Genomic DNA, 26,220 nt, shown 5'->3' with positions numbered 1-26,220 from the left:
CTGTTTTGTGTTGTTAGGTGAGATCTGTTGAGTGGTTTGTGGGAGGGGTTTGGCCCTTTTCATGCGTTGCAAGCTGGGCACGTACTGTGTGGTCCTGAAGATCAAGGGAGTTGGTTCCTGAATTTTTTGGAGTGGCTAGTTGTCCAGCGAACCGGGTCAGATCTTTTCCGTGATCCGTTTTGGCGTCCCATTTTGTGCTGTCGACAGGTGTCAACTGTTCATTTGTCAGAAAATATGAATGTTGTCGAATTGAAAAACAGTCAAATGTCAAATAGACAGTCTTTTCTTATGACAACACAAACCGCAGCTGCTCTGTCAAGGCCATTAAGCTAGGGAACAAAAAAGACTTCCTTTCTGATTTTCATGAGGTGCCTACTGCCTTCTTCAGAGGAACCTACACTGTAGGGAGTTTCACCACTGATTGCCTCTTGAAGTGGTATGATGCTAAAGACAAAGTTCTTTCTTCGCTCCGACTGATGAGCACCTGGAGGCACCCAAATGTGGTGGTGTTGCAGAATATCTACAAGGTGCACCCAGATTATCGTCTTATAATATCCACCAGCTCTTTTGATGGTACCTTAAATGGATGGCTCAAGCATGGTGAAAAGAACAAGATTGAAGAGAACAGGATTTTAAATATGGATGGAAAATTCACCCCTGTTTTCAGCAGAATCACACTGTAAGTATTTTCAGCAGAATCACACCTTCAATCTTATAATAGGATCTGGGTTGGCGACGGTCCATTCACTTCGATCGTTACTATGTTTTGAATTACTAACAATTGGCGTATTATTATCTAAAACATATATACTGCTATATATAGTGGGTATTTATGTCTTAAATTACTAAGAATCGTTACCGTAACTATTATATATATATATGGGCTGGATATATTCTACAACCATTCTTTAGACATACTCTACAACTAGAAACCCACCGAACCAGCATATGCCATCATCCATCTCACCTCATCCATATGCGGAGCGGAACCTGCATGGCGCAAAGGGAGGCAACAATAGCGATGTGAGGCACACAGTTTAGTGGCGTGACACAGTTTTCAAACTGCTATTAGGTCGTAACGAATTTGAAAAAACATTCTACATGAAAATTGCGCCTAATCGATTTATTCCCAATGTTATATCATTTATGTCATTCCCACAAAACATTACATCTATATACAGCTGGTTGTTGTACAACCAGCCCTTTGTTTCTGTTTAACAAGAAATTTTCAAACCATATTTTGGAATTATGCAAGTGAATACCGTTAGAAAGATATTGATTAGGCGCAAATTTTTCATGCAGCATATTTTTCAAAATTTAAGGTTCAAGAGCAGTTCTAAAAATTGTGCAATTCATATCAAATGACATGGAGCGCATTTTTATCAAAATGTTCAAACCACTTATCGAAATGATGCAAACAAAATACCGTTGGAAAGACATTTACTAGATGTAACTTTTCTTTTTGTATGGAACACTTCATTCAAATTCCTTGCTATTTAAGAGAAGTTTAAAAAATGGTTAGATTCGAGTGTTATTTTTGGGCGAACCCCCAATGAACATGTGAACTGTCCCTATGAATAACTAGATTGCCGAAAGTTAACTAACTTCTCACATAGTATAAGGCCAACTTCAGCACGAACAACGTGAATTGCCGAACAAAAAATATTTTTCCTAACATTTTTGTGAACTTCCCGAACGAACGAACAGAACTTCCCGATTCATAAGTACTCCTTGTGTGAGGAAGTGAACTTCTCGACAAACGACAAGCTTCCCACAAGCTGAGAAATTAACTTCTCATCTGCATCTGTATCACTAATTTTTGCAACTCTTTGACGAATGTTTTTATTTCCAAATGTGTGGAATGTCGCTAATGATATGACGACAGGGTTGAGAACTAACTGTCCACGTGTCAACTGCCGCGGGATGGGGGTGGAGCCTTGGAGGTGAACTAGCAAATTGGCTTGGCAAAAAATGAACCATCACGAGGCAACTAGCAGACCTCCTGCAACAAAATATGCGAACTTCTCGCAAAGCAGAAACTACACAAAAATAAACAGGGATAGAAAATCAAACATCGACAATCTGCGGAGCATTCTCATTGTAGATGGTGGGTGTTGCAACATGTGGTAGGAGAGTGATCCTGCTCCACACTCCGCCCTGCTAGCTGTGGCCATGGACATCAGTTAGGGGACGTCATCGTGTGTGGAGCGAATTTAAAAGTTGTGCATGGGCGTCCGTGTGCTTGATGATCACCAGCCTGCCGAGGAGAGCAGAGGAGGGGGACTCGCCTAATGGACCTTTCTGACCATACCAAGGTGGAAGACCTCCTCTAGCCGAAGCAGTGCCGTAGTCGAACATCCTTGGCTGCCTTTGACCGAGGAGAAGGTGGCGGCGCGGGGTGGCTGGTCGAGGCTAGGTGTGGCGGCGCCGCGGTTCCTATGTGGCTGCACGGGAAGGTGGATTGGATTGGAGGGTAGATAAGGCTGATGCAAAACTATGGCGATGAGGTGCGATGGGGAGGGGAGGGTGTGGCGACGCGGTGGCCTTGGGGTGATAGGGGCACAATGCTGGGAAGATGGGTCTAGTGCAGCGTTTTTTCTTTTAGTTTAGGGCGGTGGGGTTTGCTCCTGCAGTATTTGTTACTTTCGAGTGGGTTTGGCTGATCTAGGAGGGTTGGTTGTAGAATATTTCATCTACAATTCTCAAGGGGTGGTTGTAGAATGGACCACGTTACACATGTATATAATCACCTTTTATTATGCTTTAAATCACTGGTAATTATTGTGATCACTATCCAACCTATGTAATAGACATATATATCACAATCTTATGATTAATTGATCCTATATTTTGGAAATATATTCTCTTTTGCCCAAAATTTGGGATTATTCTTTTTGAGAAAAAAATAAGTACCAACGACACAACCATTTAGACAATGCATGCAAGAACGAAGAAATTTCGGAGTAACGCACCGGCGATCTGCTAGTTTGTACTAATATTTTATTTCCACTGCACAATAACTAATATAATGTTTTTACTTCCACTGCACACTAACTGAGATACTGTTTCACAGAGATCTACTTGATATCTTGGACAAGATGATTAGACGTAAGATGTGTCCGAAAGACCTTACAGTTGACAACCTATATCTGAAGACTGTGAATGGTCAACCTCAACTTAAAGTATTCTTAGATGATGGTAATTTCTTTTTTGCACTCTCCTAAGATAGTGCGTCTCTAAAGTCTATACAAACACTATAATTTTATTCTACAAATAAAAAAAAATTGGGTTATGTTGTGCAAAATTTTGTCTTGTGGAGGTTATTTATAAGCATATTTTAATTTAGATATAATGTTGCATATTTGCTTACACGAAAATGTGCATATGTTCGTAGGACCATCTGAATCAGATAGGATTTTCTTTTGGAAAAAGAAGACATTTTTAAGTTCCGGAAATATAGGAAAATTGATCTTGCATGTAGATGGTGAATACAAGTATGTGCACCCAAAATTTTAAAACTTCAACATTAACATATGTGACCTTTATGTTTTTTTATAGGTTGCATACAAAATTATCCGCTAAGACTGTTTCTTAATATCAACTTGTTATTGTCTGATTTAATTTATCGCTCCTGGCCACATCTGTCTGATTCACCAACTCCCCTAATTCGCAGTTGAGGATCTCAGGGGTAAGGCTCAAACGTATATGGAAAAACTATATGTGAAACTATGTGCGGAGATAAAGAAAATTATGACAGCCGACGTTTTGATACAAATGCACACAGGGACCAGGGCGTACTGTGATTTCATTGAGAAACACGGTCCTGACTGCATTGGCAAAAATTTGGCAAAAGTTGCCAAGTTTTATCCCATTGAGTGGAATGATGAAGACAAGAGCAAGTATCTCATTGACATATTCTCATCAACTCGAGATTGTAGTGCGGCTCTTAATGCTTGTGGAATAAGATGGCCAAGAAATGAGTCTGAAGATGACATGTGTCAGGAGCTGAAAACACTAAAAGAAATGATGGAAAGAGCGAACATAGATAACAACAAAAGGAAGGCGGCGCTGAAACTTCAAGGAGCCGAGGGTAGAGCTGCGGCCAACAAGATCAGGGAATACATATGGAACTGTGATATTGACTATCCAAATGATCTTGTCAGGCTCGTGAGGAACCTATGGAAGCATTTCTCCACGTACCCTCACTACATTAAGGTAACTAATTCTCCATCTAGCTTGCATGCCAAACAAGGTGTTAATATTGATTAACCATTTGGTTAACTGCAGACGCACCTTGGGGGTAGCCAAAGTGCTGTTTTGCGCAAGTTCGAGCAGTGGTGCCCTGATGCCTGGACGTTGATCTACAACACCGTGGGCCAACCATGTACGTTGTCTTTCCTGTTTAGATTTAAACTCCTTTCTCTCGTCATGTATGTTTTTATTTTTCATTGTGCTCATGGATTTCGAGTCGCTCGACTAGTCGCGACTAGTCGTCGACGAGTCGCAGTTCCAGGGCCGACTCAGCCTCTCGACTCGACTCCTGGGATGAGTCGAGCGACTCGCGCGACTAGTCTCGACTAGTCACGACTAGTCGCGGTTTTTGGGTCGAACGACTCGAGGCAGCGCTGGATCTGGAGCACTCTCCCGCTGCCGTGCTGCTGCTGCTGCTGCTGTGCTGCCTCACTGCTGCTGCGCCCCCGCTGCAGCGCTGGCCGCCGCCGCTGCTGCTGCTGAAGCTGCAGCGGCAAGAGGAGCGGGCTGGGAGGAGGAGCGGTGGCAAGAGAGCTGCTGCGGGAAGTTGAGAGATCCATCGCTGGGAGGAGTGGTGGACTGGTGGCAAGAGAGTGGCAGCAGAATGTGTGGCGGCTGTGTTGAGGGAGGAGGGTGTGTGGATGGTGGATTAGGTCACGGGAGGAGTATATAGCTACTAGATGGGCTTTTGGGCCACAGGGAAGTGCATAACTAGTGGCCCATCTCTCAGTTGGCCCTGGTTACTGCTTAACTCACGTCGACTCGTCGCCATGTCGACTCGTCGCCATGTCGACTCGTCGACCGTGAGTCTAGACTAGTCACGACTAGTCTAGAATCGCCCCCTCCGAGCGACCCGTCGACTCATCGACTCGAAAACATTGATTGTGCTGCTACGCATGCTTACATGGTCTTGTGTTGGGTGCTACTTAGCTCATACCACACCATGTGGTTTCTGAAAGGCGTATGTGGCCAGAGTAGAGCTGGTTTGTTGGGTCAAATATTGGCATCCTACAGTCTCCCCATAGGTCCATGCTCAGTTGGTGTTCACAGCAGAAATTGCTAGTCTAAGTCCATGGCCATACCATGTAATGCAGACAATGGAAACTGGTTTGTAGGAGTATTTTGTAGCATGGTGAATAAATTGTTGCTGCATGAATATATCTCAAATCATTAGCAGGGATAAAGAGTTCAGTGCCTCCATGTCAAATGTCCTGACCTAGTACATTCTCAATAAATGCTCTTGGCATTTAAGCAGTGGTGGTATGGCCAGAGAGTAGAATCAGGCGGACAACCAGGCATCATGCTGTGACTTGTGAGCAGGGCACCTTTTGGTCAAGTGAGCTAGTTGTGCCTGCTGCTGTAAACTCTGCCCAGCTAACTAGCTAGTACTAGGAGATTATGATGCACTTGACATGGCTCGGGTCTAGGCTTTGCAAAAGTCAAGTGAGACCACAACCTTTCGTTTTACGCAATCCGGGGTGTCCTTTGTTCCAAAATTTTAAATAAATCAATCAATCAATCATAAAGCTTGTTTGATCTGTATATATATGGTTATAAATACTATAGATGAATTTCTCGGAGGATCTGCTTTACATGCATTGGTTTGACATGTTTTGCAGGAAGCAAGGAGACTGGCGGCCAAGGAGATTGCAGGCAAGGAGGAGGCTGAAGCAATGTTTTTTGGAACTCAGTAGCATGGAACTGACGAGAGCACTGAATATATTTTTTGACGGTGCAAAACACTGATTCGTAAACTGCGCTTGCGGGAAGCGTGAGAAACCAAACGAAAGATTTGGCGGTGCAAAACACCTGATCTTTTTTGTAAGATGAAAAACTGCGCTGGAAGTGTAATTTTTTGGATAGGAGCGCTGCAAGTGTAATTTTCTGGATGGGCGCGCTGGAAGTGTGCGTGCGTGCGTATGAGACCAAAAGAAAGATTTGGCTGAATGCCGCGCCAGCCCAGCTGGAAGTGTTTGAGACCAAACGGATGATTTGGCAGCCGGCCGGATTCTGTAAACAAATGCTATGAGTAGGAACCAAAAACATGGATTTGGTCTTGCTTTATTCTGTTCTTGTACTAGTGTATTGTGAGGTTAATTTGGCTGTCAGCAACCTTCCCCGGCCGGAAGAAACAGGGGGATCCCAACCAAAATTTCCGAAAAATCGACGAAAACTCCAACCATAAACACCATGAGAGAAGAGGAACGATAAGAAGATCCAAACCTAGGGAATTAGAAGGATGGATGAGATGAGATGGCCGATCGAGCATCTCATCTCCTCGGCTGCGTCCACCTCGATGGATCGGCCGTCTCATCGATCTCCTCGGCTGCGTCCACCATGACCTCGATCGATCGCCCGCGCGGCACAACCATCGTCCGTCCCCCCTTCCGATTCCGATCACCCATCAGGGAGCTTCTCCCTCGTCAGATGCGGCGACCGCTGTTTGTGGCCGCTGATGTATTCCCACGGCCACGGGTGAGGAGAGGAGGACGCGTGCAGGCTCGCTGGGATGTGGCGTGGCGGCGGCACACCCCACCAGTGGTATACAGATCGACCGCATCTACTAAAAGATCTAGTAATTTTTTTATATACTAGAAAGACTCATTTATGTTCTAGGACTCTTTTCTTTTTTTTCCTTTTGACGAAAATAAAAAGATCTCTAGCATTCCTCTAGAACCAGAGGAACAAGATCTCTCTGACGCCGGATATTTTGGAGTAGAACCGCACGCAACGGAGAGGAAGAAGCCGCTTGGTCGTGCATGCAGGGATCTCCTTGTGGAGATGTAGCAACTTCGCTGACCTGGTTGCGCCGCACCCGATGACCACAACATGACCCCAACAATCTTCACGCATATCAGATGATTTTTATTTAAACCGGTCCACGTTTTCGACATATTTCATTAAACAAAAGCCACCGGGACCCTAACCTAGTCTAAATCTTCGCCGGGGCATGTTCTTCAAGTTCTTGTTGTTCCCCGAGTCCATGTTCCGCGGCCGTGAGACTCGGGAAGTGAAGCTGCAGCCGCCGGCGAAGAAGAGTAAGAAATGGAACACGAACTGGCCCACATATAGGACGGGAGACACCGCCGTCTCCCATGTCCTACTTTTTCTCGTCGTAGTCTGCGGGCTAGGTGTCGCTAGTGGAGGTGAGGTTCGACGTGGAAGGGTTTGCCTCGTGGTTGTAGCGGCGCCAATGGAGCAGCTGCCGAGGTTCCCCTCCGCAACCGCCAGTGTCGCCTCCGCGTCCGACGCCACCAGGCGAGCGTTGCATGCAGCCTCCCGGAGCGTTCGCTGCACCTCGATGAAGTTTGGGTTCTCCACGACCATGGCCCTCTCAGCCTTCTCGCTCACGAACTCGCCGTAGATCTAGCCCTCCGTGAACCGGTGATGCGGGAGGAGGACGAGGTTGCAGCGCTCCTCCTCCCGCGCCTTACAAAAAATCGACACCAACAGCGGCGCCGACTGCTTCTCCGCCATGACGGCGTCAAAGTGCATTTGCGCCTGCTCCATGGTGACCCTGTCATTCTGAAGGAAATATGCCCTAGAGGCAATAATAAAGTTATTATTTATTTCCTTATATCATGATAAATGTTTATTATTCATGCTAGAATTGTATTAACCGGAAACATAATACTTGTGTGAATACATAGACAAACTAAACGTCACTAGTATGCCTCTACTTGACTAGCTCATTAATCAAAGATGGTTATGTTTCCTAACCATAGACATGTGTTGTCATTTGATTAACGGGATCACATCATTAGGAGAATGATGTGATTGACATGACCCATTCCATTAGCTTAGCACCAGATCGTTTAGTATGTTGCTATTGCTTTCTTCATGACTTATACATGTTCCTATGACTATGAGATTATGCAACTCCCGTTTGCCGGAGGAACACTTTGTGTGCTACCAAATGTCACAACGTAACTGGGTGATTATAAAGGAGCTCTACAGGTGTCTCCAAAGGTACATGTTGGGTTGGCGTATTTCGAGATTAGGATTTGTCACTCCGATTGTCGGAGAGGTATCTCTGGGCCCTCTCGGTAATGCACATCACATAAGCCTTGCAAGCATTGCAACTAATGAGTTAGTTGTGAGATGATGTATTACGGAACGAGTAAAGAGACTTGCCGGTAACGAGATTGAACTAGGTATTAAGATACCGACGATCGAATCTCGGGCAAGTAACATACCGATGACAAAGGGAACAACGTATGTTGTTATGCGGTCTGACCGATAAAGATCTTCGTAGAATATGTAGGAGCCAATATGAGCATCCAGGTTCCGCTATTGGTTATTGACCGGAGGCGTGTCTCGGTCATGTCTACATTGTTCTCGAACCCGTAGGGTCTGCACGCTTAACGTTACGATGACACTTTCATTATGAGTTTATATATTTTGATGTACCAAAGTTTGTTCGGAGTCCCGGATGTGATCACGGACATGACGAGGAGTCTCAAAATGGTCGAGACATGAAGATTGATATATTGGAAGCCTATGTTTGGACATCGAAAGTGTTCCGGGTGAAATCGGCATTTTACCGGAGTACCGGGAGGTTACCGGAACCCCCCGGTAACCTAATGGGCCTTAATGGGCCTAGTGGAGGAAGAGGAGAGGAGGCCTAGGGGTGCCGCGCGTCCCTCCCCCAAGTCCGAATTGGACAAGGAGGGGGGGCGGCGCCCCCCCTTTCCTTTCCCCCCTCTCCTCCTTCCCCCCAAGTCCTAATCCAACTAGGAAAAGGGGGGGGGAGTCCTACTCCCGGTAGGGGTAGGACTCCTCCGGCGCGCCTCCTCCTAGGGCCGGCCGCACCCCCCTTGCTCCTTTATATACGGGGGCAGGGGGCACCTCTAGACACACAAGTTGATCTTCGTGATCGTTCTCTTAGCCGTGTGCGGTGCCCCCCTCCACCATACTCCTCGATAATATTGTAGCGGTGCTTAGGCGAAGCCCTGCGACGGTAGAACATCAAGATCGTCACCACACCGTCGTGCTGACGGAACTCTTCCCCGACACTTTGCTGGATCAGAGTCCGGGGATCGTCATCGAGCTGAACGTGTGCTAGAACTCGGAGGTGCCGTAGTTTCGGTACTTGATCGGTCGGGTCGCGAAGACGTACGACTACATCAACCGCGTTGTCATAACGCTTCCGCTTTTGGTCTATGTAGGTACGTGGACAACACTCTCCCCTCTCGTTGCTATGCATCACCATGATCTTGCGTGTGCGTAGGAATTTTTTTTGAAATTACTACGTTCCCCAACAGTGGCATCCGAGCCTAGGTTTTATGTTATTTGCACGAGTAGAACACAAGTGAGTTGTGGGCGATATAAGTCATACTGCTTACCAGCATGTCATACTTTGGTTCGGCGGTATTGTTGGATGAAGCGGCCCGGACCGACATTACGCGTACGCTTACGCGAGACTGGTTCTACCGACGTGCTTTGCACACAGGTGGCTGGCGGGTGTCAGTTTCTCCAACTTTAGTTGAACCGAGTGTGGCTACGCCCGGTCCTTGCGAAGGTTAAAACAGCACCAACTTGACAAACTATCGTTGTGGTTTTGATGCGTAGGTAAGATTGGTTCTTGCTTAAGCCCGTAGTAGCCACGCAAAACTTGCAACAAACAAAGTAGAGGACGTCTAACTTGTTTTTGCAGGGCATGTTGTGATGTGATATGGTCAAGACATGATGCTTAATTTTATTGTATGAGATGATCATGTTTTGTAACCGAGTTATCGGCAACTGGCAGGAGCCATATGGTTGTCGCTTTATTGTATGCAATGCAATCGCCCTATAATGCTTTACTTTATCACTAAGCGGTAGCGATAGTCGTAGAAGCATAAGATTGGCGAGACGACAGCGATGCTGCGATGGAGATCAAGGTGTCGCGCTGGTGACGATGGTGATCACAAGCACAAGATGATGATGGCCATATCATATCACTTATATTGATTGCATGTGATGTTTATCTTTTATGCATCTTATCTTGCTTTGATTGACGCTAGCATTATAAGATGATCCCTCACTAAATTATCATAGTAAAAGTGTTCTCCCTGAGTATGCATCGTTGCGAAAGTTCTTCGTGCTGAGATACCACATGATGATCGGGTGTGATAGGCTCTACGTTCAAATACAACGAGTGCAAAACAGTTGCACACGCAGAATACTCAGGTTTAAGTTGACGAGCCTAGCATATAACAGATATGGCCTCGGAACACGGAGACCGAAAGGTCGAGCGTGAATCATATAGTAGATATGATCAACATAGTGATGTTCACCATTGAAACTACTCCATCTCACGTGATGATCGGACATGGTTTAGTTGATTTGGATCACGTGATCACTTAGAGGATTAGAGGGATGTCTATCTAAGTGGGAGTTCTTTAGTAATATGATTAATTGAACTTAAATTTATCATGAACTTAGTACCTGATAGTATCTTGCTTGTTTATGTTTGATTGTAGATAGATGGCCCGTGATGTTGTTCCGTTGAATTTTAATGCGTTCCTTGAGAAAGCAAAGTTGAAAGATGATGGTAGAAATTACACGGACTGGGTCCGTAACTTGAGGATTATCATCATTGCTGCACAGAAGAGTTACGTCCTGGAAGCACCGCTAGGTGCCAGGCCTGCTGCTGATGCAACTGACGACGTTAAGAACGTCTGGCAGAGCAAAGCTGATGACTACTCGATAGTTCAATGTGCCATGCTTTACGGCTTAGAATCGGGTCTTCAACGACGTTTTGAACGTCATGGAGCATATGAGATGTTCCAGGATTTGAAGTTAATATTTCAAGCAAATGCCCGGATTGAGAGATATGAAGTCTCCTATAAGTTCTATAGCTGCAAGATGGAGGAGAACAGTTCTGTCAGTGAGCATATACTCAAAATGTCTGGGTATAATAATCACTTGATTCAATTCGGAGTTAACCTTCCAAATGATTGCGTCATTGACAGAATTCTCCAATCACTTCCACCTAGCTACAAGAGCTTCGTGATGAACTATAATATGCAAGGGATGGATAAGACAATTCCCGAGCTCTTCGCAATGCTGAAAGCTGCGGAGGTAGAAATCAAGAAGGAGCATCAAGTGTTGATGGTCAACAAGACCACCAGTTTCAAGAAAAAGGGCAAAGGGAAGAAGAAGGGGAACTTCAAGAAGAACAGCAAGCAAGTTGCTGCTCAGGAGAAGAAACCCAAATCTGGACCTAAGCCTGAAACTGAGTGCTTTTACTGCAAGCAGACTGGTCACTGGAAGCGGAACTGCCCCAAGTATTTGGCGGATAAGAAGGATGGCAAGGTGAACAAAGGTATATGTGATATACATGTTATTGATGTGTACCTTATTAATGCTCGCAGTAGCACATGGGTATTTGATACTGGTTCTGTTGCTAATATTTGCAACTCGAAACAGGGACTACGGATTAAGCGAAGATTGGCTAAGGACGAGGTGACGATGCGCGTGGGAAATGGTTCCAAAGTCGATGTGATAGCGGTCGGCACGCTACCTCTACATCTACCTTCGGGATTAGTATTAGACCTAAATAATTGTTATTTGGTGACAGCGTTGAGCATGAACATTATATCTGGATCTTGTTTGATGCGAGACGGTTATTCATTTAAATTAGAGAATAATGGTTGTTCTATTTATATGAGTAATATCTTTTATGGTCATGCACCCTTGAAGAGTGGTCTATTCTTATTAAATCTCGATAGTAGTGACACACATATTCATAATGTTGAAGCCAAAAAGATGCAGAGTTGATAATGATAGTGCAACTTATTTGTGGCACTGCCGTTTGGGTCATATCGGTGTAAAGCGCATGAAGAAACTCCATACTGATGGGCTTTTGGAACCACTTGATTATGAATCACTTGGTACTTGCGAACCGTGCCTTATGGGCAAGATGACCAAAACATCGTTCTCCGGTACTATGGAGAGAGCAACAGATTTGTTGGAAATCATACATACATATGTATGCGGTCCGATGAATGTTGAGGCTCATGGCGGATATCGTTATTTTCTCACCTTCACAGATGACTTAAGAAGATATGGGTATATCTACTTAATGAAACATAAGTCTGAAACATTTGAAAAGTTCAAAGAATTTCAGAGTGAAGTTGAAAATCATCGTAACAAGAAAATAAAGTTTCTACGATCTGATCATGGAGGAGAATATTTGAGTTACGAGTTTGGTGTATATTTGAAACAATGCGGAATAGTTTCGCAACTCACGCCACCCGGAACACCACAACATAATGGTGTGTCCGAACGTCGTAATCGTACTTTACTAGATATGGTGCGATCTATGATGTCTCTTACTGATTTACCGCTATCGTTTTGGGGTTATGCTTTAGAGACGGCCGCATTCACGTTAAATAGGGCACCATCGAAATCCGTTGAGACGACGCCTTATGAACTATGGTTTGGCATGAAACCAAAGTTGTCGTTTCTTAAAGTTTGGGGTTGTGATGCTTATGTGAAAAAGTTTCAACCTGATAAGCTCGAACCCAAATCGGAGAAATGTGTCTTCATAGGATATCCAAAGGAAACTATTGGATACACCTTCTATCACAGATCCGAAGCAAGACTTTTGTTGCTAAATTCGGAAACTTTCTAGAGAAGGAGTTTCTTTCAAAAGAAGTGAGTGGGAGGAAAGTAGAACTTGATGAGGTAACTGTACCTGCTCCCTTATTGGAAAGTAGTACATCACAGAAACCGGTTTCTGTGACACCTACACCGATTAGTGAGGAAGCTAGTGACGATGATCATGAAACTTTAGAACAAGTTACTACTGAACCTCGTAGATCAACCAGAGTAAGATCCGCACCAGAGTGGTATGGTAATCCTGTTTTGGAAGTCATGCTACTAGATCATGATGAACCTACAAACTATGAAGAAGCAATGGTGAGCCCAGATTCCGCAAAATGGCTTGAAGCCATGAAATCTGAGATGGGATCCATGTATGAGAACAAAGTGTGGACTTTGGTTGACTTGCCCAATGATCGGCAAGAAATTGAGAATAAATGGATTTTCTAGAAGAAGACTGACGCTGACGGTAATGTTACTGTCTACAAAGCTCGACTTGTCGCAAAAGGTTTTCGACAAGTTCAAGGGATTGACTACGATGAGACCTTCTCACCCGTAGCGATGCTTAAGTCTGTCCGAATCATGTTAGCAATTGCCGCATTTTATGATTATGAAATTTGGCAGATGGGTGTCAAAACTGCATTCATGAAAGGATTTCTGGAAGAAGAGTTGTATATGATGCAGCCGGAAGGTTTTGTCGATCCAAAAGGAGCTAACAAAGTGTGCAAGCTCCAGTGATCCATTTATGGACTGGTGCAAGCCTCTCGAAGTTGGAATAAACGCTTTGATAGTGTGATCAAAGCATTTGGGTTTGTACAGACTTTTGGAGAAGCCTGTATTTACAAGAAAGTGAGTGGGAGCTCTGTAGCATTTCTAATATTATATGTGGATGGCATATTACTAATCGGAAATTATATAGAATTTCTGGATAGCATAAAGGGATACTTGAATAAGAGTTTCTCAATGAAAGACCTCGGTGAAGCTGCTTACATATTGGGCATTAAGATCTATCGAGATAGATCAAAACGCTTAATTGGACTTTCACAAAGCACATACCTTGACAAAGTTTTGAAGAAATTCAAAATGGATCAAGCAAAGAAAGGATTCTTGCCTGTGTTACAAGGTGTGAAATTGAGTAAGACTCAATGCCCGACCACTGCAGAAGATAGAGAGAAAATGAAAGATGTTCCCTATGCTTCAGCCATAGGCTCTATCATGTATGCAATGTTGTGTACCAGACCTGATGTGTGTCTTGCTATAAGTCTAGCAGGGAGGTACCAAAGTAATCCAGGAGTGGATCACTGGACAGCGGTCAAGAACATCCTGAAATACCTGAAAAGGACTAAGGATATGTTTCTCATATATGGAGGTGACAAAGAGCTCATCGTAAATGGTTACGTTGATGCAAGCTTTGACACTGATCCGGACGATTCTAAATCGCAAACCGGATACATGTTTACATTAAACGGTGGAGCTGTCAGTTGGTGCAGTTCTAAACAAAGCGTTGTGGCAGGATCTACATGTGAAGCGGAGTACATAGCTGCTTCAGAAGCAGCAAACGAAGGAGTCTGTATGAAGGAGTTCATATCCGATCTAGGTGTCATACCTAGTGCATCGGGTCCAATGAAAATCCTTTGTGACAATACTGGTGCAATTGCCTTGGCAAAGGAATCCAGATTTCACAAGAGAACCAAGCACATCAAGAGACGCTTCAATTCCATCCGGGATCTAGTCTAGGTGGGAGACATAGAGATTTGCAAGATACATACGGATCTGAATGTAGCAGACCCATTGACTAAGCCTCTTCCACGAGCAAAACATGATCAGCACCAAAGCTCCATGGGTGTTAGAATCATTACTGTGTAATCTAGATTATTGACTCTAGTGCAAGTGGGAGACTGAAGGAAATATGCCCTAGAGGCAATAATAAAGTTATTATTTATTTCCTTATATCATGATAAATGTTTATTATTCATGCTAGAATTGTATTAATCGTAAACATAATACTTGTGTGAATACATAGACAAACTAAACGTCACTAGTATGCCTCTACTTGACTAGCTCGTTAATCGAAGATGGTTATGTTTCCTAACCATAGACATGTGTTGTCATTTGATTAATGGGATCACATCATTAGGAGAATGATGTGATTGACATGACCCATTCCATTAGCTTAGCACCCGATCGTTTAGTATGTTGCTATTGCTTTCTTCATGACTTATACATGTTCCTATGACTATGAGATTATGCAACTCCCGTTTGCCGGAGGAACACTTTGTGTGCTACCAAACGTCACAACATAACTGGGTGATTATAAAGGAGCTCTACAGGTGTCTCCAAAGGTACATGTTGGGTTGGCGTATTTCGAGATTAGGATTTGTCACTCCGATTGTCAGAGAGGTATCTCTGGGCCCTCTCGGTAATGCACATCACATAAGCCTTGCAAGCATTGTAACTAATGAGTTAGTTGTGAGATGATGTATTACGAAACGAGTAAAGAGACTTGCCGGTAACGAGATTGAACGAGATTGAACTAGGTATTAAGATACCGACGATCGAATCTCGGGCAAGTAACATACCGATGACAAAGGGAACAACGTATGTTGTTATGCGGTCTGATCGATAAAGATCTTCGTAGAATATGTAGGAGCCAATATGAGCATCCAGGTTCCGCTATTGGTTATTGACCGGAGACGTGTCTCGGTCATGTCTACATTGTTCTCGAACCCGTAGGGTCCGCACGCTTAACGTTACGATGACAGTTTCATTATGAGTTTATATATTTTGATGTACCGAAGTTTGTTCGGAGTCCCGGATGTGATCACGGACATGACGAGGAGTCTCAAAATGGTCGAGACATGAAGATTGATATATTGGAAGCCTATGTTTGGACATCTGAAGTGTTCCGGATGAAATCGGCATTTTACCGGAGTACCGGGAGGTTACCGGAACCCCCGGGTAACCTAATGGGCCTTAATGGGCCTAGTGGAGGAAGAGGAGAGGAGGCCTAGGGGTGCCGCACGCCCCTCCCCCCAAGTCCGAATTGGACAAGGAGGGGGGGCGGCGCCCCCCCTTTCCTTTCCACCCTCTCCTCCTCCCCCCCAAGTCCTAATCCAACTAGGGAAAGGGGGGGAGTCCTACTCCCGGTAGGAGTAGGACTCCTCCGGCGCGCCTCCTCCTAGGGCCGGCCGCACCCCCTTGCTCCTTTATATACGGGGGCAGGGGGGAACCTCTAGACACACAAGTTGATCTTCGTGATCATTCTCTTAGCCGTGTGCGGTGCCCCCCTCCACCATACTCCTCGATAATATTGTAGCGCTGCTTAGGCGAAGCCCTGCGACGGTAGAATATCAAGATCGTCAGCACGCCGTCGTGCTAATGGAACTCTTCCCCGACACTTTGCTGGATCGGAGTCCGAGGATCGTCATCGAGCTGAACGTGTGCTAGAACTCGGAGGTGCCGTAGTTTCGGTACTTGATCGATCGGGTCGCGAAGACGTACGACTACATCAACCGTGTTGTCATAACGCTTCCGCTTTCGGTTTACGTGGGTACGTGGACAACACTCTCCCTTCTCGTTGCTATGCATCACCATGATCTTGTGTGTGCGTAGGATTTTTTTTTGAAATTACTACATTCCCCAACACATCCGCCCATGTGGGGGCATCGCCATGACAGTGTCGAAGTGTTGAGCGTGCAGGAGCATCGCCTCTTCGTCAGAGTATTCCTCCATCGTTGGGTCACTGTCGCTCACCTCGGCAAGCTCGCTGGCAAGCCTGCCTATATCCTCCGCGCACGACGACTCTATCATCCACCCGCAATGCTGGCCACCTTGTACTACTGCTCCGTCGAGAGGCTGTTCCACATTGCTCTAGAGTTCGCGGTAATGGAGAAGGTGGTGCATGACGGAGAGGTGGTGCACGGAGGAGAGATGGTGCATGACGGAGAGGTGGTGCACGGAGGAGGATTGGAAGCGGACTGCAGATGGTGATGAGCGAGGCCACATTTAAATAGCGAGTGTCAGTCAGGTAAAGCGGTGGACGGTGTCGGTACAGATGCTAGAGTGGGTTTCTTGGCCGCCGCACCTATTTAATTTCAGCAAGCGAGCGGACGGGCAGCTGGTTTGAATGCAGTAGATAGTTGTTCCGTCCCTTCCAGTCACGTCTCTTCGGCATTGAACATCACAGAAATTAGTACGAGGCACAGGCGGCGCTCTCGACCGACGCACTACTTCAATGCCAGCTCAAGTGAGAGGTTGCGCCCGCTCTGGGCCGGCATGAATGCGGTGCCGGTGCTCTGGACCGACTTGAATGTGCCGCAGCCGCTTCACGCAGGGGTGGGCGCGGGTGCGGTAAATATTTTTGGTTAGGTCCGGGATGGTAGACACATACGTGGCAGCGGTTCGAACTCCCAGAGTCCCTCGATTTGTGTCTGGTTTATGTGATTTCGGTCATCTAGATTGGTTCGTAGACCGGTGGGTACCGTGTTTGATGGCAAACTATGTCCAGAACTACATTCAAATGTATGAAGGCCTTTTGAGGTCCGCATTGGGGATATCCTGACTAATCTTTTGCAAAAAAAGAAAGAAAGAATAAAAGCATAATCTTTAGAGAGGGAATCTTGCAGCTTGGTCGATCGGACGATGATAGCACTACTGCTTGGCCTCTTTAGGGCGATCGCATCGGAGATGGATTCGGCTTGTGGAATTTGCAGTGTGAGGCGGTTCTCGTCGACAGCCCGTGTGGCAACAAGCCAACAACTATGATGAGGGGTGAGGTCGGGGTCACAAGATTGTACTAGTAGTCAGCTCTTCAACATGTCCATGGTTTGTCGTGATCTCTTTGTTGATGTGCGTCGGATGGTCTCGCTTGGCAATCGCTCACAACACCTGGCTAGCATATTTCTCCTTTGTGGCTCGCCTTTTGGACTCGGAGTTGCCATGACAGCGTTAAAGTGTTGCGCGTGCAGGGGCATCACCTCTTCGTCAGAGTATTCCTCCATCGTTGGGTCATTGTCGCTCACCTCGGCGAGCTCGCTGGCAAGTCTGCCTATATCCTCCGCGCACGACGACTCTATCATCCGCCCGCAATGCTGGCCACCTTGTACTACTTCTCCGTCGAGAGGTTGTTCCACATTGCTCTAGAGTTCGCAGTAATGGAGAATGTGGTGCACGACGGAGAGGTGGTGCACGGAGGAGGATTGGAAGCGGACTGCAGATGATGACGAGCGAGACCACATTTAAATAGCGAGTGTCACTCAGGTGAAGCGGCGGACTGTGTTGGTACGGATGCTAAAGTAGGTTTCTTGGCTGACGCACCTGTTTAATGTCAGTAAGCGAGCGGACGGGCAACCGACAATAGATAGTTGTTCCGTCCCTTCCAGTCACGTCGCTTCGGCACTGAACATTGCAGAAATCAGGACGAGGCGCAGGTGGCGCTCTCGACCGGCGCACTACTTCAATGCCAGCTTCAGTGAAAGGTTGCGCCCGCTCTGGGCCGGTATGAATGCAGTGTCGGTGTTCTGGACCGACCTGAATGTGCCGCGGCCGCTTCGCGCAGGGGTGGGCACGGATGCGCACTAGTAGAAAAAGGGTCAAACGTGAAGCACATTAGTGCCGGTTTGTATTTGAGCCGGCACTAGCCGGGCCGCTTTCATTAGTACCGGTTCGTGGTGAACCTTTAGCACCGGTTCGTGCCACGAACCGGTACTAATGAGAGTGGTGGCAGGATGTTGTCAGACTGGGGCCCCTCCAGCCCCTTTAGTACCGGTTCTTGGCACGGACCGGTACTAAAGGTCGTCCTACATAAACCCTTCGTCCACCCGAGCTCGCTCTGTTCTTCCCCTTTCCCCTCTCCTCTCTGTTCTTCCCCTCTTCCTCTCGAGCTCATCACACATTTTGCCCAAAATTTGTCAAGATTTGAAGGCCCCCATCCATTCAAATGATCACAAAGGTTAGCAACTTTGTCCTTTCATCTCTCATTGCTAGATTAGCTCTTGCAATGCTTTATATAGTGATTAATTTGTGAGTTTAGTAATTTGGGAGGATATATATATATGTGCTAGTATTTGATTTATATGCAATTTGAGGTCAAAAATAACACTTAGTTTGCATATGTAGGTGTGGTTTACTTAGTGCCTTCTAAATCTCCGTCGTAACCACCGTCGATCGCCCGCACCGTCCCGTCGCCGGCACCACCTTGTGGCGAGCCTCTTGTTCATGAAATTTTATATAAAAATTGATGTTTGTGTGATTTGGATATATAGTTACTCATATAATTATCTTACCCATACGTTGTTTGTTATACATATAGTGCCATGGTTTTGATATCCGTCCCCGTCGGCCCTCGTCCTTGTTATGATTCGGATGTGGTATATATATTCTCTTTTAAAACTAGTTGCATTTCGTGTTTATGAAAAATTATGCCCATCAAGTTGACATAGAAATTTTTTCTAGGAGGTATGTGAACCGGAAATTCCAACCGACCCTATTGTCGAGAGGTTAAATTTAGTTGAAAGAGAAAACGAGTACTTGAAAGAAAAATTGAAAAGAATTGAGGGGGAGAAGATGGAATTGGAGTTGCATGTTGCCGATGTCGTCGATGATCACAAGATCAAGATGGAGAAAATGCGCTTGAAGATTAGAAAGATTAGAAAATATGCCATCGATAGTGAGGCTTGGTATCATTATGCTGTTGGATCCATTGTTACCTTAGTTGCGATCTTGATCGCATTTGTTGTTGCATTTGAATGCTTTAGCTAGAGAGTTATTTGTTTGTTGCATTTAAGTGTTGTATGAACTTTATGTATGAACTTGTATTAATTTGGTCTATTCGGTGTTGTGTAATGAAGATGAGCCGGCAATGGATGTACGATGACCGATGCTCTCCCTAGTTCGTTGAGGGCGTGCATACTTTTCTGCTTGCGGCTGAGGCAAACAAGCGGGCGGATGGTTTTATGCCTTGTCCATGTGCTGGCTGTAAGAATGGTCACAATTACTCTACGTCAAGAACCATTCACGTCCACCTGTTTAAGTCCGGTTTCATGCCCCACTATAATGTTTGGACCAAGCACGGAGAAAGAGGGGTTATGATGGAAGACAATGAAGAAGAAGAGGACGACGACAGCTATCCTGGCCATGGGTTTCCTGAATACGATGATACAACAATGGGGGAAGAAGTTGAGCCGGCAATGCGGGAAGAAGCTGAAGAAGAGGCATCAGATGAGCCCGTTGATGATCTAGGTCGGGCCATTGCCGATGCAAAGAGAAACTGCGCAAGTGATTTGGAGAAGAAGAAGTTGCAGTGCATGTTAGAGGATCACAAAAAATTGTTGTACCCGAATTGCGTAGGTGACAAGAAAAAGCTGGGCACCACACTGGAATTGCTGCAATGGAAGGCAGAGAATGGTGTATCTGACAAGGGATTTGGAAAGTTGCTGGTAATGATAAAGGATATGCTTCCAAAGGACAATGAATTGCCCGAGAGTACGTACGAAGCAAAGAAGGCTGTCTGCCCTCTAGGGTTAGAGGTGCAGAAGATACATGCATGCCCTAATGATTGCATACTCTACCGCGGTGAGTACGAGGATTTGAACGCTTGCCCGGTATGTGGTGCATTGCGCTATAAGATCAACCGCGATGACCCTGGTGATGCCGAGGGCGAGCGCCCTAGGAAGAAGATTCCTTCCAAGGTGATGTGGTATGCTCCTATAATACCACGGTTGAAACGTTTGTTCCAAAACAAAGAGCATGCCAAGGCGATGCGATGGCACAGAGAAGACCGTAAGAAAGACGGAAAGTTGAGAGTACCCGCTGACGGGTCGCACTGGAGAAAAATCGAAAGAAAGTACGGGAAGGAGTTTGCAGATGATGCAAGGAGCGTATGGTTTGGTCTAAGCGCAGATGACATTAATCCTTTTGGGGAGCAGAGCAGCAACCATAGCACCTGGCCTGTGACTCTATGTTTGTATAACCTTCCTCCTTGGTTGTGCATGAAGCGGAAGTTCATTATGATGCCAGTGCTCATCCAAGGCCCTAAGCAACCCGGCAACGACATTGATGTGTACCTAAGGCCATTAGTTGAAGAACTCTTACAACTGTGGAATGGAACAGGTGTATGTGCGTGGGATGAGCACATGGGGGAAGAATTTGACCTAAAGGCGTTGCTGTTCGTGACCATCAATGATTGGCCTGCTCTCAGTAACCTTTCAGGACAGACAAACAAGGGATACCGCGCATGCACGCACTGTTTGGACGATACCGACAGTATATATTTGGCTAATTGTAAGAAGAATGTGTACCTGGGACATCGTTGATTTCTTCCGAGCAGGCATCCCGTAAGAAAGAAAGGCAATCATTTCAAAGGTGAGGCGGATCACTGGACGAAGCCTCGCCACCGTACTGGTGCTGATGTACATGATATGGTCAAGGATTTGAAGGTGGTCTTTGGAAAGGGTCCTGGTGGACAACCTGTTCCGAATGACGCTGACGGATGCGCACCCATGTGGAAGAAGAAATATATATTTTGGGACCTGCCCTATTGGAAAGACCTAGAGGTCTGCTCCGCAATCGACGTGATGCACGTGACGAAGAATCTTTGTGTGACCCAGCTTGGCTTCTTGGGCATGTATGGGAAGACAAAAGATACACCTGAGGCACGGGAGGACCAGCAACGTATGCACAGAAAAGATGGCATACATCAGGGTCATGCAAGCTACGCTCTTACCAAAGAAGAGAAGGAAATCTTCTTTGAATGCCTGCTCAGTATTAAGGTACCGTCTGGCTTCTTGTCGAATATAAAGGGAATAATAAACATGGCAGAGAAAAAGTTCTAGAACCTAAAGTCTCATGACTGCCACGTGATTATGACGCAACTGCTTCCGGTTGCATTGAGGGGGCTTCTACCGGAAAACGTTCGATTAGCCATTGTGAAGCTATGTGCATTTCTGAATGCAATCTCTCAGAAGGTAATCGATCCAGAAATCATACCAAGGTTAGAGAATGATTTGGTGCAATGTCTTGTCAGTTTCGAGTTGGTGTTCCCACCATCCTTCTTCAACATCATGACGCACGTCCTAGTTCACCTATGCGAAGAGATTAACGTTTTGGGTCCTGTATTTCTACACAATATGTTCCCCTTTGAGAGGTTCATGGGAGTCTTAAAGAAATATGTTCATAACCGTGCTAGGCCAGAAGGAAGCATCTCCAAGGGCCGTCAAAATGAGGAGGTCATTGAGTTTTGTATTGACTTTATTCCTGACCTTAAGCCGATTGGTGTTCCTGAATCGCGGCATAAGGGCAGACTAGATGGAAAAGGCACGCTAGGAGGGGAACAAATAATATGTATGGACGGACATTCTCTCACTGAAGCACACTACACAGTTCTACATAATTCCGCCTTGGTGGCTCCATATATGGATGAACACAAGAATTTGCTACGCTCCAAACACCCGGAGCGGTCTGATGACTAGATTACACGTGAACAAACCAGGAGTTTCGCCAGCTGGTTGCAGACTCATACCATGCATGACACCTCTATTGAAGATGACCTGTACTTGCTGTCCCAGTTACCATCTTCGAATATAATGACTTTCAAAGGGTACGAGATAAATGGTAATACATTTTACACGATCGCCCAAGATAAGAAGAGCACCAACCAAAACAGTGGTGTCCGCTTTGATGCAAAAACCAAGACGAGAAAGGAAACATATTATGGTTATATACAGGACATATGGGAACTTGACTATCGACGTGGTTTGAAGGTCCCTTTGTTTCGGTGCAAATGGGTCAATATGACACGAGGCGGGGTAACGAAAGACCCGCAGTACGGAATGACAACAGTGGATCTCAACAATCTTGCGTATGCAGACGAACCATTCGTCCTAGCCAATGATGTGGCACAGGTTTTATATGTGAAGGACATGTCTACCAAGCCAAGAAAAAGAAAAGATAAGGAAGCGAATGCATCGTACGATGAGCCAAAGCGGCACATAGTTCTTTCTGGGAAGAGAAACATCGTGGGAGTGGATGACAAGACAGACAAGTTAGAAGATTATGAAAAGTTTGATGAAATTGCTCCATTCACAGTGAATATTGACCCGAGCATCCCGTTAAATGATGAAGAATTTCCATGGTTACGGCGCAAAGGGACACACACGAAGAAAAAGTTTCACACCCAAAGATCTGGGATGTGATCGGCTTCACTATCATCACTTTCTTCTGTGTTTCACACCCAGAAGGGAATCTCTGTAATAGTTAGGGTAGTTAATTATGTGTTTTGGCATTTGAAACGCGAAGAAATTTTATGTGCAAACAAATTCTTTCATGCCTTTACTGATTTTTAAAGTTAAGTTATTCACAAACTAGTGATTCACACTAATTTCAAATAATTCAAAATTTAAACTATTCAAATTTAAAAACTACGGGCACTAACAGAAAGTTTGTAATTTTTTGTATCTAAAGCAAAAATATTCACAAAGAAACTCTAAATACACAAAAAAACAACTCAAAAATAAATAAAGCAAAAAAATAAAAAGCCCGCCTACTAGGCCAGAGCGGCCTACATACGACTAGAAACCCAACCTGTTGTTGGGCCAGGATGCAGGCCCGCAAAGGCCTAGTAGGCCAACAGGGCAGCACAGAACATGTAGGCCCAGTAGTCCTACTTTTGAGAGGAGCTCGAGAGAGCTGCCGCACGGGGGTTTATAAACCAGTGCGGTCGCCCCTCGGCTAGCGAGGTGGGACTAAACTTGCGCACCGCACCTGCGCCAGCGCACCCCCTTTAGTACCGGTTCGTGGCACCAACCGGTACTAAAGGGGGGCCTTTAGTACCGGTTGGAGCCACCAACCGGTACTAAAGGGGGTGCGGTTCCCGCCGCTTGGCCTGGCCAAAATAGGCCTTTAGTACCGGTTGGTGGCTCCAACCGGTACTAAAGGTGCCTTCTATATATACAACACTTACGAAAATTTCATTCTCCCTATGTTTCTTCCTCTGTTTCCCCATTGAAGCACCGCCCGCGCGCCCCGATCGATCGACGCCGTCGCCGTCGCCGCCCCCGTCCCCGTCGCCGCCCCTGTCCCCGCCACCGCCCTCGTCTCCGTCGCCACCCCGGGCCCGTCCCCGTCGCGCCGTCCCCGCGTCGCCGCCCCCGTGTCATGCCCCGGCCCGTCGCCGCCCCCGGCCGTCGCCTCGCCGTCGCCGTCGCCCCGCTATGAGCTCTCCCCCTCTAACCCCTCTCCCTCGCCCCCGGCGGCCACCATGGGCGCCGCCCCTCCCCAAGCCCATACACACACAAGCATGATGAACACACACACACGTACATATGTATGAATTAATGCATGTATATATATATATTAGTATATACGTATTTTGTATGTTTAATTAGTTTAGATTTTTTAGATTATTATTTTTTCACTAGTATATATGTATGAATGCATGTTAGATGGATATAATTAGTGTTTAATTAGTATGGAAATTTTTTATATAATGTTGTTTTCAGTTTTTTAATGGATGTATAAAAGTTGTGTTTTCTGTTTTTAGTGTTAGATGCTTAATTAGTATGAAATAGCATATAGAATTTTGACATATGCAATGATAGCATAATTAGTGTTATATAGAAATGTTAGAAATTTTAGTTATCAAAATCCAATCATTAAAAAAATGTTACTTTTTGCGGGCATATAGCTAGTATTTGTTCTCGATGATGCCCGGCCCGCATCCTCGCCGTCGACCCGTCCGCGACGATGTCCGACTGACCCATGTCCGGGACTGGGCTCCGCCGGGCTGGCACTGGGAGGTGCTGCCTGGAGGGGCGCGCCGCTTGATGAGGAACCCGGCCCCGGGTCCCGTCGTCGACCCTGATCTCGTTTGGTGGCGTTCGCGTGGTCCAGTTTCGGTGCGGAGGGAGCCGGCCCCGCCGGAGGTGGTACGTCGCCGTGTCAGGGAGGAGGATGAGCACGTCCATCGCTACATGGTTGCGTTAGAGGGCGGCAGGTTCTCCAATACCTGACAGTTTCTTCAGGGATCTCACTTCAGCTATGATCCTGTGAGGGTTCCTTCTCTTTGGGTGTCCACCGCCCGCGCCGCAGGAACCGCGAGTGTCCTAGATTCTTCTGTAGTATTCGATCTTTAATTAGCTACCTAGCCAGTGCTGTACTATTCAATATTATATATTATTCGAGACGATGTATTCGAGATTATATCTATTATTTGAGACGATGTATTCGAGATTATATCTATTATTCAAGACGATGTATTTGAGATTATATCTATTATTCGAGACGATGTAATTTGAATACTAAATTGTTTTATATTTCTTTGGCATAGTTAAATAAAAGCTATGGCGGACAATACCGACAGAGAGGGAGAACAGACCATGTTCGATATGATACGCGGGCCAGATGATGATCAGAATGAAGAAGATTATGACGGCTCCGAATTTCTAAACAACACCGGAGAGGGTGATATGATATTCGATCGCGACGACCGAATTGATGAAGTCATGAACTACGATTATGACGATGACGAAGAACATGTTGATCCTGAAACAACAAAGACCGGCGAGGTATGTATATTTATATAAGCAGGCATCTGATGATCATCACATGTTTTAAATGAGTTGAAGATATATTAACGAATCGATCTTTCTTCTTTCAGCCATCCGGATCGAGCAAATCTTCAGGCAACAGGACGAAATGAGGCCCGAACAAAAAGTTGAAGGAGGGCGTAAAGTATAATATCGAGGCAATCAGACCTAATGGCGAACCATTAGCGCCTAAGAAGATTGCGGACAAGTTCGTTCGTCAGTGCGGAGTTCTTGTGAAGGACCAACTCCCGATCTCCCTTCAAGAATGGAGAGAGCCAGCAAAGCCACGTCCAGATCTTACTTTTATCGACGACAGACAAAAAAGTCTGCTTTGGGATACTCTCATAGAACATTTCACCCTACCAGATCATTTCACAGAAGCAGATGTGCAGAAAGTCAAGGACACTGCTCTTAGGAAGATGGCGGTTGCATTCAAGAACCACAAGAATCGTGAATGGGACAAGTATGTCAAGGGAGGAAGGAAGACTCCAGTATTCGAGGGAACACTAGAGAATCAAAGTGCTCATTGGGACGATTTCGTGAAATTCAAGGATTCAGAATTAGCTAAGGAACGGTCGAGAATAAACAAGAAGAATGCCGAAAAAAAGGATAAGTTCCATAAGCTGGGGCCAGGTGGCTACGCGGTGGCAATGCCTAAGTGGGATAAGTCTGAGAAAGAGATGGAGGATGCAGGTGTCATTCCGGTTACTAAGAGCTGGCCCCCCAGTTGCAGGACTTGGTTCTATGCGCATGGGGGGAGTTGGACCCGAAGACAGGCAAAGTTTCGACGAAGGCATGT

General features: G+C 45.8%; 1 protein-coding gene and 1 long non-coding RNA gene across 2 annotated transcripts; one reads left to right on the top strand and one right to left on the bottom strand.

The window, feature by feature from the left end:
• Positions 1–438: 438 nt before the first annotated feature.
• Positions 439–6,315, top strand: LOC125529949. Its single transcript, XM_048694372.1, has 5 exons — positions 439–679; positions 3,074–3,198; positions 3,674–4,215; positions 4,288–4,384; positions 5,871–6,315. Coding segments are annotated over exons 1-5 (969 nt in total). The 5' UTR covers positions 439–476; the 3' UTR covers positions 5,873–6,315.
• Positions 856–6,800, bottom strand: LOC125529951. Its single transcript, XR_007292798.1, has 2 exons — positions 6,475–6,800; positions 856–990 (listed from the first exon to the last, which is right to left on the bottom strand). It is a non-coding gene; the product is annotated as an uncharacterized LOC125529951 (long non-coding RNA).
• Between the last annotated feature and the right edge of the window lie 19,420 nt (positions 6,801–26,220).

The sequence above is a fragment of the Triticum urartu genome, unplaced genomic scaffold, assembly GCF_003073215.2.
Source record: "Triticum urartu cultivar G1812 unplaced genomic scaffold, Tu2.1 TuUngrouped_contig_597, whole genome shotgun sequence".
NCBI classification, from domain to species: Eukaryota; Viridiplantae; Streptophyta; class Magnoliopsida; order Poales; family Poaceae; genus Triticum; species Triticum urartu.
Note: the sequence above shows the minus strand (reverse complement) of the source record. Positions and strands in the feature narration are given on the sequence as shown.